The sequence below is a fragment of the Chiloscyllium plagiosum genome, chromosome 6 (genome assembly GCF_004010195.1).
Source record: "Chiloscyllium plagiosum isolate BGI_BamShark_2017 chromosome 6, ASM401019v2, whole genome shotgun sequence".
Classification (NCBI taxonomy): domain Eukaryota; kingdom Metazoa; phylum Chordata; class Chondrichthyes; order Orectolobiformes; family Hemiscylliidae; genus Chiloscyllium; species Chiloscyllium plagiosum.
The window spans coordinates 111,010,424-111,024,391 of NC_057715.1; the positions used below are offsets into that span (position 1 = coordinate 111,010,424).

The 13,968-nt window shown below is 41.6% G+C and overlaps 1 protein-coding gene across 2 annotated transcripts in view; it reads right to left on the reverse strand.

Moving 5' to 3' along the window:
* The window catches only part of nlgn4xa (neuroligin 4 X-linked a), a 301,285-nt gene that overhangs the window by 40,219 nt on the left and 247,098 nt on the right, over positions 1 to 13,968 (reverse strand). For both annotated transcript variants that reach the window (XM_043692405.1, XM_043692404.1), the window contains one exon: positions 7,165 to 7,350. In XM_043692405.1, the coding sequence (XP_043548340.1) occupies positions 7,165 to 7,350 (186 nt within the window). The remainder of the gene's footprint in view (positions 1 to 7,164; positions 7,351 to 13,968) is intronic.

Sequence of the window (13,968 nt, forward strand, 5' to 3'; positions counted from 1 at the left end):
CACCACCACACAGTCAGCCCCCTCTCTCCTCACCACCACACAGCCAGCTCCCATGTGTGCTCCCACAGGTCCTAGCCTCTCTTCCCTAGCTGCCATCCCCCCATCCCCCGCCTCCTCACACTCGCCCCCAACCCCCCACAGAGGGGTCAAAATAATTTCAAGCCTCAATGGCTTGGGAAGCTCTGACCCGAACTCTAAGTTCTCTCAGTCCTGAAGAAGGGTTATGGTGGGCTCGAAATGTTAACTCTCTTTCTTTCGCCACAGATTCTGCCTTTCCTGGTGGGTTTCTGTTGTGTGTTTGTTTCAGATTTCCAGTATCAGTAGTATATTTTCTTTTATCTAAACCCTCTGCCTATTAATTTCTCTCTAATCCATTAAGATGCACCTTAAAACCTACCCCTTTACATTAACCTCCAGTCACCTGGCTTCAAATCTTCTCAGGTGACTTAGTATCAATTTCTATTTGCTAACACCCATGCAGAGCACCTTAGGATTTTTTATTCTACTGAAGGCACTATATAAGTGCAAGGTTCAATTTGTGAATTGATGCAGATCTGCTTACTTTGGTTTGAAATGAAACATAAACATCATCTGCTTTTCTCCAGTAGCTAAACTATCCTGTATTCAAAGAAGAATTTGATTGTTGCATTTTTTCCTTTGAAACTATTTGCTAAACACCTGAAAGACTAATTTTGGAATGGGTTGGAATGGGGTAGAGGAACTATGTGCTATCAACCTTGGAGTGGCGTGGTGGCTCAGTGGTTAACACTGTTGCTCAAGGTGCCAGGGACCCAGGTTCAATTCCAGCCTCAGGCGACCGTCTGTGCAGAGTTTGCGCATTCTCCCTGTGTCTGGATGGGTCTCCCACAGTCCAAAGGTGTGTAGATTTGGAGACGAAGTTGCCCATGGTGTTCAGTGATGTGGGTTAAGGGAATAGGTCTCGGTGGGATACTCTTCAGTGGTTTGGTGTGGACCTGTTGGGCTAAATGGCCTGTCTCTGCGCTGTAGGGATTGTACCATGGTACAATTATTTTATCAATCATTAAGGCTTACAATGTGCTATCAGCATCTGCAACAGATGTTAATTTTACCTTGGAGATGCTGCGTGTACTGAGTAGCTGCTAGTTAATAGTTCCTTCATTATACTTAGACAACTCAACAGTGTTACACCTCAAGTAGCTACATGGTGTATGGACTGAGACACAGCCAGCTAACATTTCAAGGCTGAAATTTAATCAAAGCTGTACACATAATCTGCAGTGTAAATTTCAAAGTATTTCTTTACTTTTTATGACACGTTGGCACCAAGAGTTTTGCAAAGTCTCTGAGCACTCCGCAGCATATTCAATCCTAAATCCAAAATATTACCCCCACCTTTCTGTCAGGACCTATTTTCGTCAGTAGGGGAATTGGGGAAGACATGAATCACACCTGGGTGAAACTGAACTTATCAGAGCCCTTTGAACTCAGTTCAAATGGAACCCAATTTTACTGGAGCAAGGAGAGGGGAAGTGTGGGCATCATAAATGTTTAGAATAGACATAAATTCACATAAAAGATGGACCAGGTCAATGGCATTGCCAAGCTGTCAAGTCATTTAATCGTCCAAGCCTTCAGTTGTGTGTTTTGACATAACCCAAAAAACTTGTATTATAGCATTATTCCAGTTTGACTACTTCCACAACCTAACATTATTGCAGTGGGGAGCCATAGGGCTCGTAGTTTGATTGAAAACATCAATTAAACAACCAGCTATTGTTGATGTGTCTCTTTTAACGAAATCAAAATATTTAAGGATTTAAGGGAAGCTAAATGTATTGAATGACTTTTCATGAATGACAGTGCTATTTTGCAGTAAGACCTGCCAGGGATATTTGGAAATGTATTTTATTTTATCTCACAACAGCTCCTGAAGTTGTCATATATTTACTGGATGAGTTGTCATGGAGGGTAAAAGGACAAAGAGTGTTGTGTAGGCACCATGGGTTGGTATGAGCTGGTAATAATGGGCATGGGGAGTGGGTGGGAGTTGATGAGAGTAAGGTGTGCAGTCTAAAGGGACTAATATTTAGCCAAACAACTGAGTTGCCATCCAAGTAAGCCAAGCAGATATTTTTACCAATCACCTCAACACATGACAGTCCTGATTTGTCCCAAACACATTCCCACACCTCTACCCCAACCCAGGAATGAATACCTGTACATTCAGAGCACCTCTTCCTTGGGGAGGATTAATCGAGTAGTGAGATATCTCAACACTGCACACCAGTCTCAAGACTGAAAATCCAAGTCTGTATATCCTTTTACGTTCATCAAAAATAAATTATCCTCGCTGTTAGCAGCCTTTAATAGATCCTAATAAAACTCTGGCCAGGTCGGTTACTTCAACATATTGCTGATAGTTGGTGGTTAAGATAAGATTCAATACTTTTCTGTAAATCTAATTTTGTATGTATTTCACACTAACTGAAAATTTATAGTCTAAACTGTAAAGTTCACAGCTTTAAACAGCATTTAACAAGATATCCACTGCAACAATAGTGGGTCTGAGTTAATTAAAGAAGCATTTGAAACTAATTCTTCAAAAATGAGGTATTTCTGTTAGGAGAATATAAAATTGGCCAAATCAGTTTGACCTAGGACTGAATGCTGGAAAGTGATGAGTACAAGGGTTCTAATTTCATTGTATAAATTTTGTCTGCAGTTGACATTTTAATTAACATTGACAAGTTAATTTCTAACGTTCCTTACCTTAAGCAAGGTTTTTTACAAGGTGTCCATTCAAAGAACAAAGTTAACAATCACATGACACCAGGTTATAGTCCAACAGGTTTATTTGAAAGCACTAGCTTTCGGAGCACAGCTCCTTCATCAGATGGTTGTCACTGAAAGCTAGTGCTTCCAAATAAACCTGTTGGACTATAACCTGGTGTTGTGTGATTTTTAACTCTGTACACCCCAGTCCAACAGCCCAAAGGTGTGCAGGTCAGGTGAACTGGCCATGCTAAATTGCCCATAGTGTTAGGTGCATTAGTCAGAGGGAAAATGGGTCTGGGTAGGTTACTATTTGGAGGGTCAGTGTGGACTTTTGGGTCGAAGGGCCTGTTTCCAAACTGTTGGGAATATAGTCTAAACTAATAACGGCATCATTCAAAGAACAGTTTTGCTTAGTTCAATTAAAAAAGCAGCTGGAATCAGTTCCTCTGCAATTGAGTCAGAAAGAGTCATTTTGTTTTGGATGCATATAAAACTAGCCAACGTAATGCAACAAGTATTGGGATTTGGATGATTAAGAAAGGAAGGGAAAGAGGTGCCTCATTATTTTTGTTTTTATTTCTCATTGTTTCAGCCTCCAGTAATTGGTTCTTGTCCTTTTAGAGGAGAAGAAGCTAATTATTTGGTCAGTATCTGGTAAGTGACAGAAGATTATGCTATTTCTAAAGTTCAAGTCTGTTCAGCAGGAGGGAGGAGTGGGGTCAATGTTATTTTTCAAATTTTAAGGGAAATTGTATATGTACAGTTGGCTAAAGTGAATTGGCTCATCAGATTTTTATTAAAAATGATGCGTCAATGGAGAAGCAGGGGCAGATATTTAGAGGGATATTTGAAAATACGCCGTATAATTAGGTTCTGCAAGTTAAAATTCTGAAGGATAGACCCACCATCCATGGTTAACAAGAAAGGATTAAGACAGTAACAAGCTTAAAGAAATATAACATTGCCATGAGAGGTAGAAGGTCAGAAGATTGTATTGAATGTTTAAAGAAAGAGAAGAATGACAAAAAATAATAGTGAGGGAAAATCTGGAGTTACAGAAAGCTGAACAAAAATATAAAAGCAGCTAGTTAGAGTTTCTATAAACATTTAAGGAAGGAAAGAGTTAACAAAGTGAGTGTTGGCTCCACAGAAACTGGAGCATTAACAATGGAAAATAAAGAGATGCCAGATGAATGAGTATTTTGCAACATAATTCAATGTAGAGGACACAAATAACATCGAGAAGCACTTACAAGTTAGGAAATAGAAGTGAGGGAGGAACACAGGAAAATTACTATCCCCAGAGAGGTGGTCCTAAGGAAATTATTGGAGTTATGACTGTCTAGTGCTTAGAGCTTAAAGGACATCATCCTAAGGTCTCAAAAGAAGTGGCAAATGAAATGCATTGGGTTTAATTGTCCACATTCAGGGGAGATTCTAGTAGATGTAGAAATTGAAAATGTAACTCCTTTATCTAAAATGGAGGGTTAAAAATCACACAACACTAGGTTATAGTCCAATAGGTTTATTTGCAAGGACGAGCTTTCAGAGTGCTGCTCCTTCGTCAAATAAACCTGCTGGACTATATCCTGGTGTCGTGTGACTTTTATGTTTGTCCACCCCAGTCCAACATTGGCACCTCCACATCATTAAATGGGAGGGAGAAAGTAAGCAGGAAACTATGGGACATTTAGCTTAACATCTGTCTTCGGGAAAATTTTAGAAAATATTAGTAAAGAAGCAATGGCAGGGTAAATGGAAAGTTCAAGGTAAGCAGGCAGAGTCAACAGGGTTTTGTGAAAGGGACTTCAGGCTTGACTTACCTTTCAGAGTTCTTTGAGGAAGAAACTTGTGTGACAGATAAAGAGAAATCAGTGGAAGCACTATACTTAGATTTGCAGAAGGCCTTTTATAAAATACCACATCAAAGGTTATTGCAGAAAGTCAAAGTTCAGGAAGTGGGTACCAGTACATTACAAAAAGCTGAGATTAAGGTTAAATGTGTTTTTTTTATGGTTGTTAAGCTGTACTGATTTGTGTGCCACAGGGACTAGTGCTGGGACATCACCTTTTTGTAACTTATTTAAATGACTTGGATGAAGGAACAGAATTTTTGCCAAATATGCTGAGGACACAAAAATAGATACGAAAGTAAGTTTGTAGATGGGATGAGGAGGTTACAAAATAATATAGACCAGTTATGTATGTGGGAAAAGACATGGCAAATGCAGTACAATGTGAGAAAATGTGAATTTGTCCATTTTATCAGGAAGAATACCAAAGAAGCACATAATTTAAATGATGAGAGATTGCAGATCTCTGAGATTCTGAGGGATCCGGATGTCTTAGTGCATGGATCAAAACAGCTAGAATGCAGATACAACAAGTAATCAATAAAGCTGATGAATGTTATCATTTATTGTGAGGAAATTGAGTACAACAGTAGAGAGATTATGAACACAACAAAATGGAAAATGTTGGAAAAGCTCAGCAAGTCTGGCAGCAAATTTGGAGAGAAATCAGAGTTAATGTTTCAGGTCCAGTGACCCTTCCTCAGAACTTTGTTTTTTGATTTCCAGCATCCGCAATTCTTCCAGGATTTATTTAGTAAGGAGATTATGCTTCAGTTCTACAGTGCAATGGCAAGACTGCATCTGTCGTACAGTTTACAGCATTACAAAGAACAGCACAGCACAGGAAAAGGCTGTTTGCCCCACCAGGTCTGCGCCAACACATGACACGTGTCTAAACTAAAAACTTTTTGTCTTCATGCAGTTTGTATCCCTCTGTTCCCTGCCTATTCATGTATACATCAAGATGCCTCTTAAACATTGTTGCTATAACTGCTTCTATCAACCCCTCTGGCAGTGCATTCCAGGCACTTACCACCCTCTGTGTAAGAACCGTGCCTCTCATATCTCTTAAACTTTCTCCCTTTTACTTTACATCTACACCACGAGTAACTTACATTCCCACTCTGGGAAAAAGACTCCGACTATCCATTCTATCCGTGCCTCTCATAGTTCTGTAAACCTCTGTTTAGTCACCCCTCAGCTTTCAAAGTTCAAGTGCAAACAAACTAAGTTTGTCCAATCTCTATGGCTAATGCCCTCCAAATCAGGAACATCTCTCTAAACCTTTTATTGTGCCCTTCTCGGAGCCTCCACGACCTTCTGGTAGTGTGGTGACCAGAACTGTAAACAACATTCCAAATGTGGCCTAATTAAAGTTCTATATAACCACAACATGAGTTGCTAATTTTTACACTCTATGCACTGATCAATGAAGGCAAGCGTGCCATACGTTTTCTTTTTTACCTTATCCACTTGAGTTGCCACTGTCAGGGAACTGTGGACCTGTATGCCTGGATCCTTCTGTGTGCTAATGCTTTTGAGGGTTATGTCATTCACTTTTACTCCTCTCCCTCACCACTTTGCATTTGACCATTTTAAGTTATATCTGCCATTTTTCTGCCAAGTATCCAGCACTACACATATCCTGCTACATCCTCTGGTAATTCTTCTCAATACTCACAGCTCCCCCAATCTTTCTAACTTCCATAAGCTTATTAATCAGACCACTAGATTCTCCTTCAAATCATTTTTATATATCACAAACAATATAAATCCCAGCACTGATCTCTGTGGAACATCACTGGTCACAGATCGCAAGTCAGAAATATCCCCTCCCACTGCTACTCACTGTTTTCTATGAAAGAGCCAGTTCTGTATCCATTTTACCAGTTCAACGCGGATCCCCTGTGATGTCACCTTTTATATCAGCCTGCCATGAGGGACCTTGTCAAAGGCCTTGCTGAAGTCCATGTAGGCAACATCCATTGCCCTGCCCTCATCAATGCTCTTGTCAATTAAGGAAGGATGTAATGTACGGGAGGTAGTTCAAACAAAGTTCCCAAGACCAATATCTGGAATGAGTGGGTTGTCTGACGAGGAAAGTTGGTTGTATTTGTTCGAGTAAGAGGTAACTTAATTGAAACATATAAGACTGAGGCATCTTGACAGAACAGATATGGAGAGAATGTTTCTTCTTAGGAGAGAATCAAGAACTAGCACTAACCTGCTTACAAATAAGGAGTCACTGATTTAAAATGGAGATGAGGCAAAGTATTCTCATTTAAGATTGAGCCTTTGGAGCACTCTTCCTGAAATATCAGTGGAAGCAGAAGCTTTCAATATTTTGAAGTCCAAGGTAGATAGACTCTTGTTAAGGGTGAAAAATGAAAGTGAATGTGAATTTGAGGGTTACAATCAGATCAGCTCTGGTCTTACGTAGCAAGGTCAAGGGGTTGAATGGCCTTTTTCTGTTTCTTAAACCATAAGGCTTCAGAGCAGATATAGGCCCTTTGTTTGTGTGCTTACATGTTGCAATTAGCCTTGATGTTCTTACCTTCTGAATAATGGGAGAGTGTCAGTAAACTGACACAGGATGCTCCTGCCCCAGATCCAAAGACTGTAATCCGCATCGAATCTCCTCCAAAAGCTCCGATATTTTCACTGATCCACCTTAATGCCTGAATTTGGTCCAGCAATCCATAATTGCCTTTGGCAGCTTGGTCACCTGTGCTTAGAAAGCCTGCAAAGGGGGAAAAAAGAACATACGCAGTGTGAGGTACCAGGGAGTGACCACAAACACATTAGCATGTGACAGTACATGTATATCGCCATCCCTTCAGTGTTGTCAGGTCAAAGTCCTGGAACTTCCTCCCTCCCCACGGTGGCATTGACATTTCGACCCTGGGAAAAAGGCTTTGACTATCCATTCTATTCAGACCTCCCAATTTTGTAAACCTCTATCAGGTTGCCCCGTCAGCCTCCAAGGTTCAAGTGAAAACAAATCAAGTTTATCCAATCTGTCCTCATAGCTAATACCCTGTAAAATCAGGCAACATCCTGGTAAGCCATTTCTGTATCCTCTTCGAAGCATCCATATCCTCTGGTAGAGTGGCGACCAGAACTGTACAAATGTGGCCTAACTAAAGTTCTATACAACTGCAACATGACTTGCTAATTTTTATACTCTATATCGTGACCGATGAAAGGAAGCACGACATGAGCCATCTTGACCATCTTATCCACTTGTGTTGACAATTTCAGGGAACTGTGGACTTGTACACTTGTAGTGGACTTGTAGATCTCACTGTATGTTAATGCTACTAAGGGTCTGCCATTTTCTGCATATTCCCCTCCTGGATTAGACCTTCCAAAATGCATCACTTTACATCTGAGTGGATTAAATTCCATCTGTCATGTCTCTATCCAAATCTCCAACCTGTATCTAGCCTGCTGTATCCTCTGGCAATCCTCTTCACTATCTGCAGCTCCCCAGTCATTGTCCCTTCTGCAAGCTTACTAATCAGATCACCTAATTCTCCTCCAAACCATTTATATATGTTACAAACAGCAGGGGTCCCTGCACTGATCCCTGTAGAACATCACTGCTGTCAGCACGGTGCGGCATGTGGACTGCAATGGTTCAACTTCGAGAGTGTGGTGCTAGAAAAGCACAGCAGGTTAGGCAGCATTCGAGGAGCAGGGTAATCGACGTTTCAGGCAAAAGCCCTTCATCAGGAATCTTAGTCAAGGGCAACTCAGGATGGTAATAAATGTTGGCTCAGCCAGTGACACCCACATCCCATGAATGAATTTTTTTTAAAATGACTTGAGCGTAAATTTGATGTGAGGGTCACCACACCTAAGATTAAGGTGGCAAGGACTTCATTGTGTCCTTAGCCAGTGCCAGAACTGAACCTGCACAATTGGTCAGCTATCCAGCAACTAAACTAAATAGCATGCGCAGGTTCTAGTGCCATTAGAGCGGCTGGTGGAAGTTCAATTCAACTAATTAGAATCTGAAGTCGAGATGATTGTGAAACTATTATCAATTATCGTAAAAATCCATCTAGTTCACTCATGTTCTTTAGGGATGAAAATCTGTCTTCTTTCCCTGGCCTGGCCTAAACGTGACTCCAGACCCACAGCAACGTGGTTGACTTTTACCAACCCTCTGAAATGGCCGAGCAAGTCACTCACTTCACAAGCAATTAAAGATGGGTGACAAATGCTGGTCTTATCAAGGATGCCCACATCCTGTTAAATATGGAAATTAAAATAAGTAATAAAATGTACTGGCCTACTTTAAGGCATTTAAACTCAATTTCTAAGTTGAAACAAAGGTTTTCTTTATAAATTGAAGTTCTGTCTCTATCTAAATTGCCATCACTTGAGAGATTTCATTTTTAGATAACCAATTAAATACTTTACCTATATCAGACTTTAAACAAAAAAAGTCAATCAACCCAGATTTCTTAATAAACATGATTATGAGTTCATTATAAAAACAAAATACATTCAATTAAGATGTAATAATTGGTTAACACAGGCAGTAACATAGAAATATAGCTGCTTATCACTAAAAATAGCCCAAAAGGCACATTCTTCAGGAACAGATGTAATAAAATTAGGTTTCTCTGCAGGGATTAGCTTTTTGAAAGAAATACACTTTATCAAATAGGTGAAAGCATAAAGCATAGAATGTTCTGGAATATGTTGCTCAAAAGTTCTGGCACATTTAGTTAAGTCACAAATCATGCAGAGTACTCTCTGAAGTCTTGTGGGCACAGCCTGCTCAGGGATTACAATCTTGCGATATTCTTTCAAAAGAACAATTAGTTTCATCCTGAACTGAAACTTGGTGAGATCAGCTGGGCAACTTGATCATCGCAGGCTTCCCTCCAATTTAACTGGCTCTTAGCAGGCTTTCTTCCAAGTGAATCAAATAAAACATTCTCCAAGTCAAAAAAAAATCGCTGACAGTCATCTACAGAGAAACAAGCAATTACTACAGTCATGTGATTTTTGGAAGCTCTGTTAAAATGTTCATTGTGAACTTTCAATGACCTATTTTTGAAAGCCACGCAAAGTCTCTCCACTACCTTGAAACAAATTCCTTTTTCCGCAATCCTTCAAAACTCAAGTAATTCAAATAACTGTCTGTGTGGAGTTTGCACATTCCCCCCGTGTCTGCGTAGGCTTCCTCCGGGTGCTCCGGTTTCCTCCCACCCTCCTCTAGTTTATCTCTCCATGCTTCAGGCTCTCTGCCTTTATTCCTGATGAAGGGCTTTTGCCCGAAACGTCAATTTCACTGCTCCTTGGATGCTGCCTGAACTGCTGTGCTCTTCCAGCACCACTAATCCAGAATCTGGTTTCCAGCATCTGCAGTCATTGCTTTTACCCCAAAGACGTGCAGGTTAAGTGAATTGGCCATGCTAAATTGCCCGTAGAGTTAGGTGCAGGGGTAAATGTAGGGGAATGGGCCTGGGGGGGTTGCTCTTTGGAGGGTCGGTGTGGGCTTGTTGGGCCGAAGGGCCTGTTTCCACACTGTAGGGAATCTAATCTAATCTAATTTTAAATACAAAGCATCTTTGTAATCTTCACGCTTGGAAGAATGAAACATTGTTTTTCAACGTATTTCAATGTAAAGTACGAACAAAACGAAACATTAAAAGAATTAAGACATCCTCACTCTGAACTTCACTTTTTCTTTACATATAACACAACTACCTCTGATATCCTCTCATATAATTCGAATACGTATATATTCTGGACAAAGCATTGGTTATTACATTATTCACACTAGGGGGCAAACAGTTTTGAAAAAGTGTGATTGAAATAGTAAACCCCAATGAAATAGTCTGTCCTTTTAGATTTTAAGTTTTTCCACAAAGATTATGACATTATGATCAGTATATAACAATGTCTTTTCGTGGATATGACCGACATACACTTCAAAATAGTTAAGAGCCAGTAATCCATAGTAATCCTCGGCTTTTTTCTCACTATAGAGTATCTCGTTTGGTATTGATTTAGTTTTCTGGGAAAGTTTGATCTATTGGTTTTTCTAAGCCCGAACAATCTTGTAACAGAATTATACCCATTCCACAAATCACTGGCATCAATGGTAATCTTGATCTCCATTTGGTAAGTAATCAGGCATTGCTATCCCGATCAATACAGTCTTCCAAGTGTGGAGTCTGCCTTTATTTTTGCAATGATATTTCTGAAGCCCATTCAGAATCAATTTGAACAATTAGGCTTAGGTAGTAACATGACTGGCAAACTCCAAGTGTTCTGACTGGGTACAACTAGACACTTTTCCACCATTTCTTGATATCTGCTTTCACCTGGGTCTGTTTCACTGAACATGAGAGATAAGGGTATTGTTTATCATGGAATCCCTACAGTGTGGAAGCAGGCCATTCAGCCCATCAGGTCCACACAAACCCTCTGAACAGCATCCCACCCAAACCCACCCTCCTATCCTCTCCCTGTAACCCTGCATTTACCATGTTTAACCCACCTAGCCTGCACATCCCTGGGCAATTTACCACAGTCAATCCCCCTAACCCAAATTGTGGGAAGAAACTGGACCACCCGGGGAAAACTCACGCGGCCATGGGGAGAATGTGCAAACTGTACACAGACAGTCACCCAAGGGTGGAATACAACCCAGGTCTCTGACACTGTGAGATAGCAGTACTAACCACTAAGCCACCATGCTTTATAGAGGAGGCATCTTCAATATCTACATCGTGGATAAAGTTAAAAATCACACAACATCAGGTTATAGACCAACAGGCTTATTTGGAAGCATCATATATCATGTATGGCTCGGGTTTATTCCAACAGACTCATGTAAATTCAGTGAATAACCTTGATAGGTCTTTTCATTCATCATTCTCTAAATATAACAGCATGGTGTCTAATATCCTTCACAGTTCAGTGTTGGCTAACCGGACAGTACATGACTTGATTTGTGAATTATCTAATCTTCCTTGTCTAATCATTCTCTCTCTCACTTTCATTCTCTATTTTATCATAGATCTGTACTCTTGATGGTGAGAATGTTTCAACATATTGATGCAACACAGCCAATTCTTTATCCTGTGATCTGAGATGTCACTCAGATCACTTATTTTGTTAATCTTTTTGACTGTCCTTGGTGGACCACTGCAACTTTTTTTTAATGGTTCAGTTCATAAAGGTGGGGGCACTAATCTTATCCCTGGATTAAAATGACCATGGTTGAAAAATGTGTTGCTGGAAAAACACAGCAGGCCAGGCAGCATCCGAGGAGCAGGAGAATCGACGTTTCGGGCATAAGCCCTTCTTCAGGAATGCTGGTACTCCAGCATCTGCAGTCCTCACTTTCTCCTAGTACCTCATTCCTAGGAGAAAGTGAGGACTGCAGATGCTGGAGTACCAGCATTCCTGAAGAAGGGCTTATGCCCGAAACGTCGATTCTCCTGCTCCTCGGATGCTGCCTGGCCTGCTGTGTTTTTCCAGCACCGCATTTTTCAATTCTGGTACTCCAGCATCTGCAGTCCTCACCATCTCCTAGTTAAAATGATCATGATTTAGTATGCTTGCCCCCATTGCTTATGATGCTCCATGGAGTTCTTGAGCTACTTTGTAGACTCCTGTAAGTTGTTCCCAGATGCAGGTACATGGTCCAACGTGGTCAACTTATTCTTCTGTCCTAAGTTCCAGCCTTTCCTTTTCAAAATATCTTCATCCAAAGAGTAGGAAGATTTTGGAATTCTCTATTTGAGGCCCAGAAATTGAATGTTTTCAAGGAGTTTGACATCATTCTTAGGGGTAGAGGCATCAAAGGGAATGGGGAGTTAACTGAAACAGGATACAGAATCTAGATTAGAGTGGTGCTGGAAAAGCACAGCAGGTCAGGCAGCATCCGAGGAGCAGGAAAATTGACGTTTCGGGCTGATGAAGGGGTTTTGGGATTCGGGAGGCAGAGGGGGTTATTGACAGGACTGACAGAGAGGTAGTCACTCCCCGGATAAAAGAAAAAGACAGATGGGTGATAGTTGGGGGACAGAAAGGGAACCGGCAGGCAGTACAGGGACCCCCTGTGGCCATTCCCCTCAACAATAAATATACTGTTTTGGATACAATTGGGCGGGATGACATGCCAGGGGAAAGCAGTGAGGCACCTGCTGCTCAGAAGGGAAGGGGGAAGAGGAGCAGAGCAGTAGTCACTGGGGACTCGATAGTTAGGGGGACAGATAGGAGGTTCTGTGGGGACGAGAGAGACTCACTGTTGGTGTGTTGCCTCCCGGGTGCCAGGTTCCGTGATGTCGCTGATCGTGTTTTTGGGATCCTCCGAGGGGAGGGAGAGCAGCCCCAAGTCGTGGTCCACATAGGTACCAACGACATAGGTCGGAAGAGAGATGGGGACTTGAGGCAGAAATTCGGGGAGCTAGGATGGAAGCTTAGAGCTAGGACAAACAGAGTTGTTTTCTCTGGTTTGCTGCCCATACCACGTGCTAGTGAGGTGAGGAATAGGGAGAGAAAGGAGTTGAACACGTGGCTCCAGGGATGGTGCAGGAGGGAGGGTTTCGGGTTTTTGGATAATTGGAGCTCTTTCTGGGGTAGGTGGGACCTCTACAAGCAGGATGGTCTTCATCTAAACCAGAGGGGTACTAATATCCTGGGTGGGAAATTCACTAAAGCTATAAGGTGGATTTAAACTAATACAGCAGGGGGCTGGGAACCAAAATTGTAGGACAGGTATAGAAGAGGATGACAGTAGGGAGTTCCCAAATCAAGTATATGACACAGGCAAGCGAGAACATGGTTTGAAATGTGTGTACTTCAACGCAAGGAGCATCCGAAATAAAGTGGGTGAACTGGCAGCGTAGGTTGGTACCTGGGACTTCGATGTTGTGGCCATTTCAGAGATATGGATAGAGCTGGGACGGGAATGGCTGTTGCAGGTTCCGGGATTCAGATGTTTCAGTAAGAACAGAGAAGATGGTAAAAGAGGGGGAGGTGTGGCATTGTTGATCAGGGACAATATTACAGTTGTAGAAAGGATGTTTGGGGACTCGTTAACTGAGATAGTATGATTAGATTAGATTAGATTACTTACAGTGTGGAAACAGGCCCTTCAGCCCAACAAGTCCACACCGACCCGCCGAAGCGCAACCCACCCATACCCCTACATTTACCCCTTTTAACGTAACAGTACGGGCAATTTAGCATGGCCAATTCACCTAACCTGCACATCTTTGTGACTGTGGGAGGAAACCGAAGCACCCGGAGGAAACCCACGCAGACACGGGGAGAATGTGCAAACTCCACACAGTCGGGAATTGAACCCGGGTCTCTGGCGGTG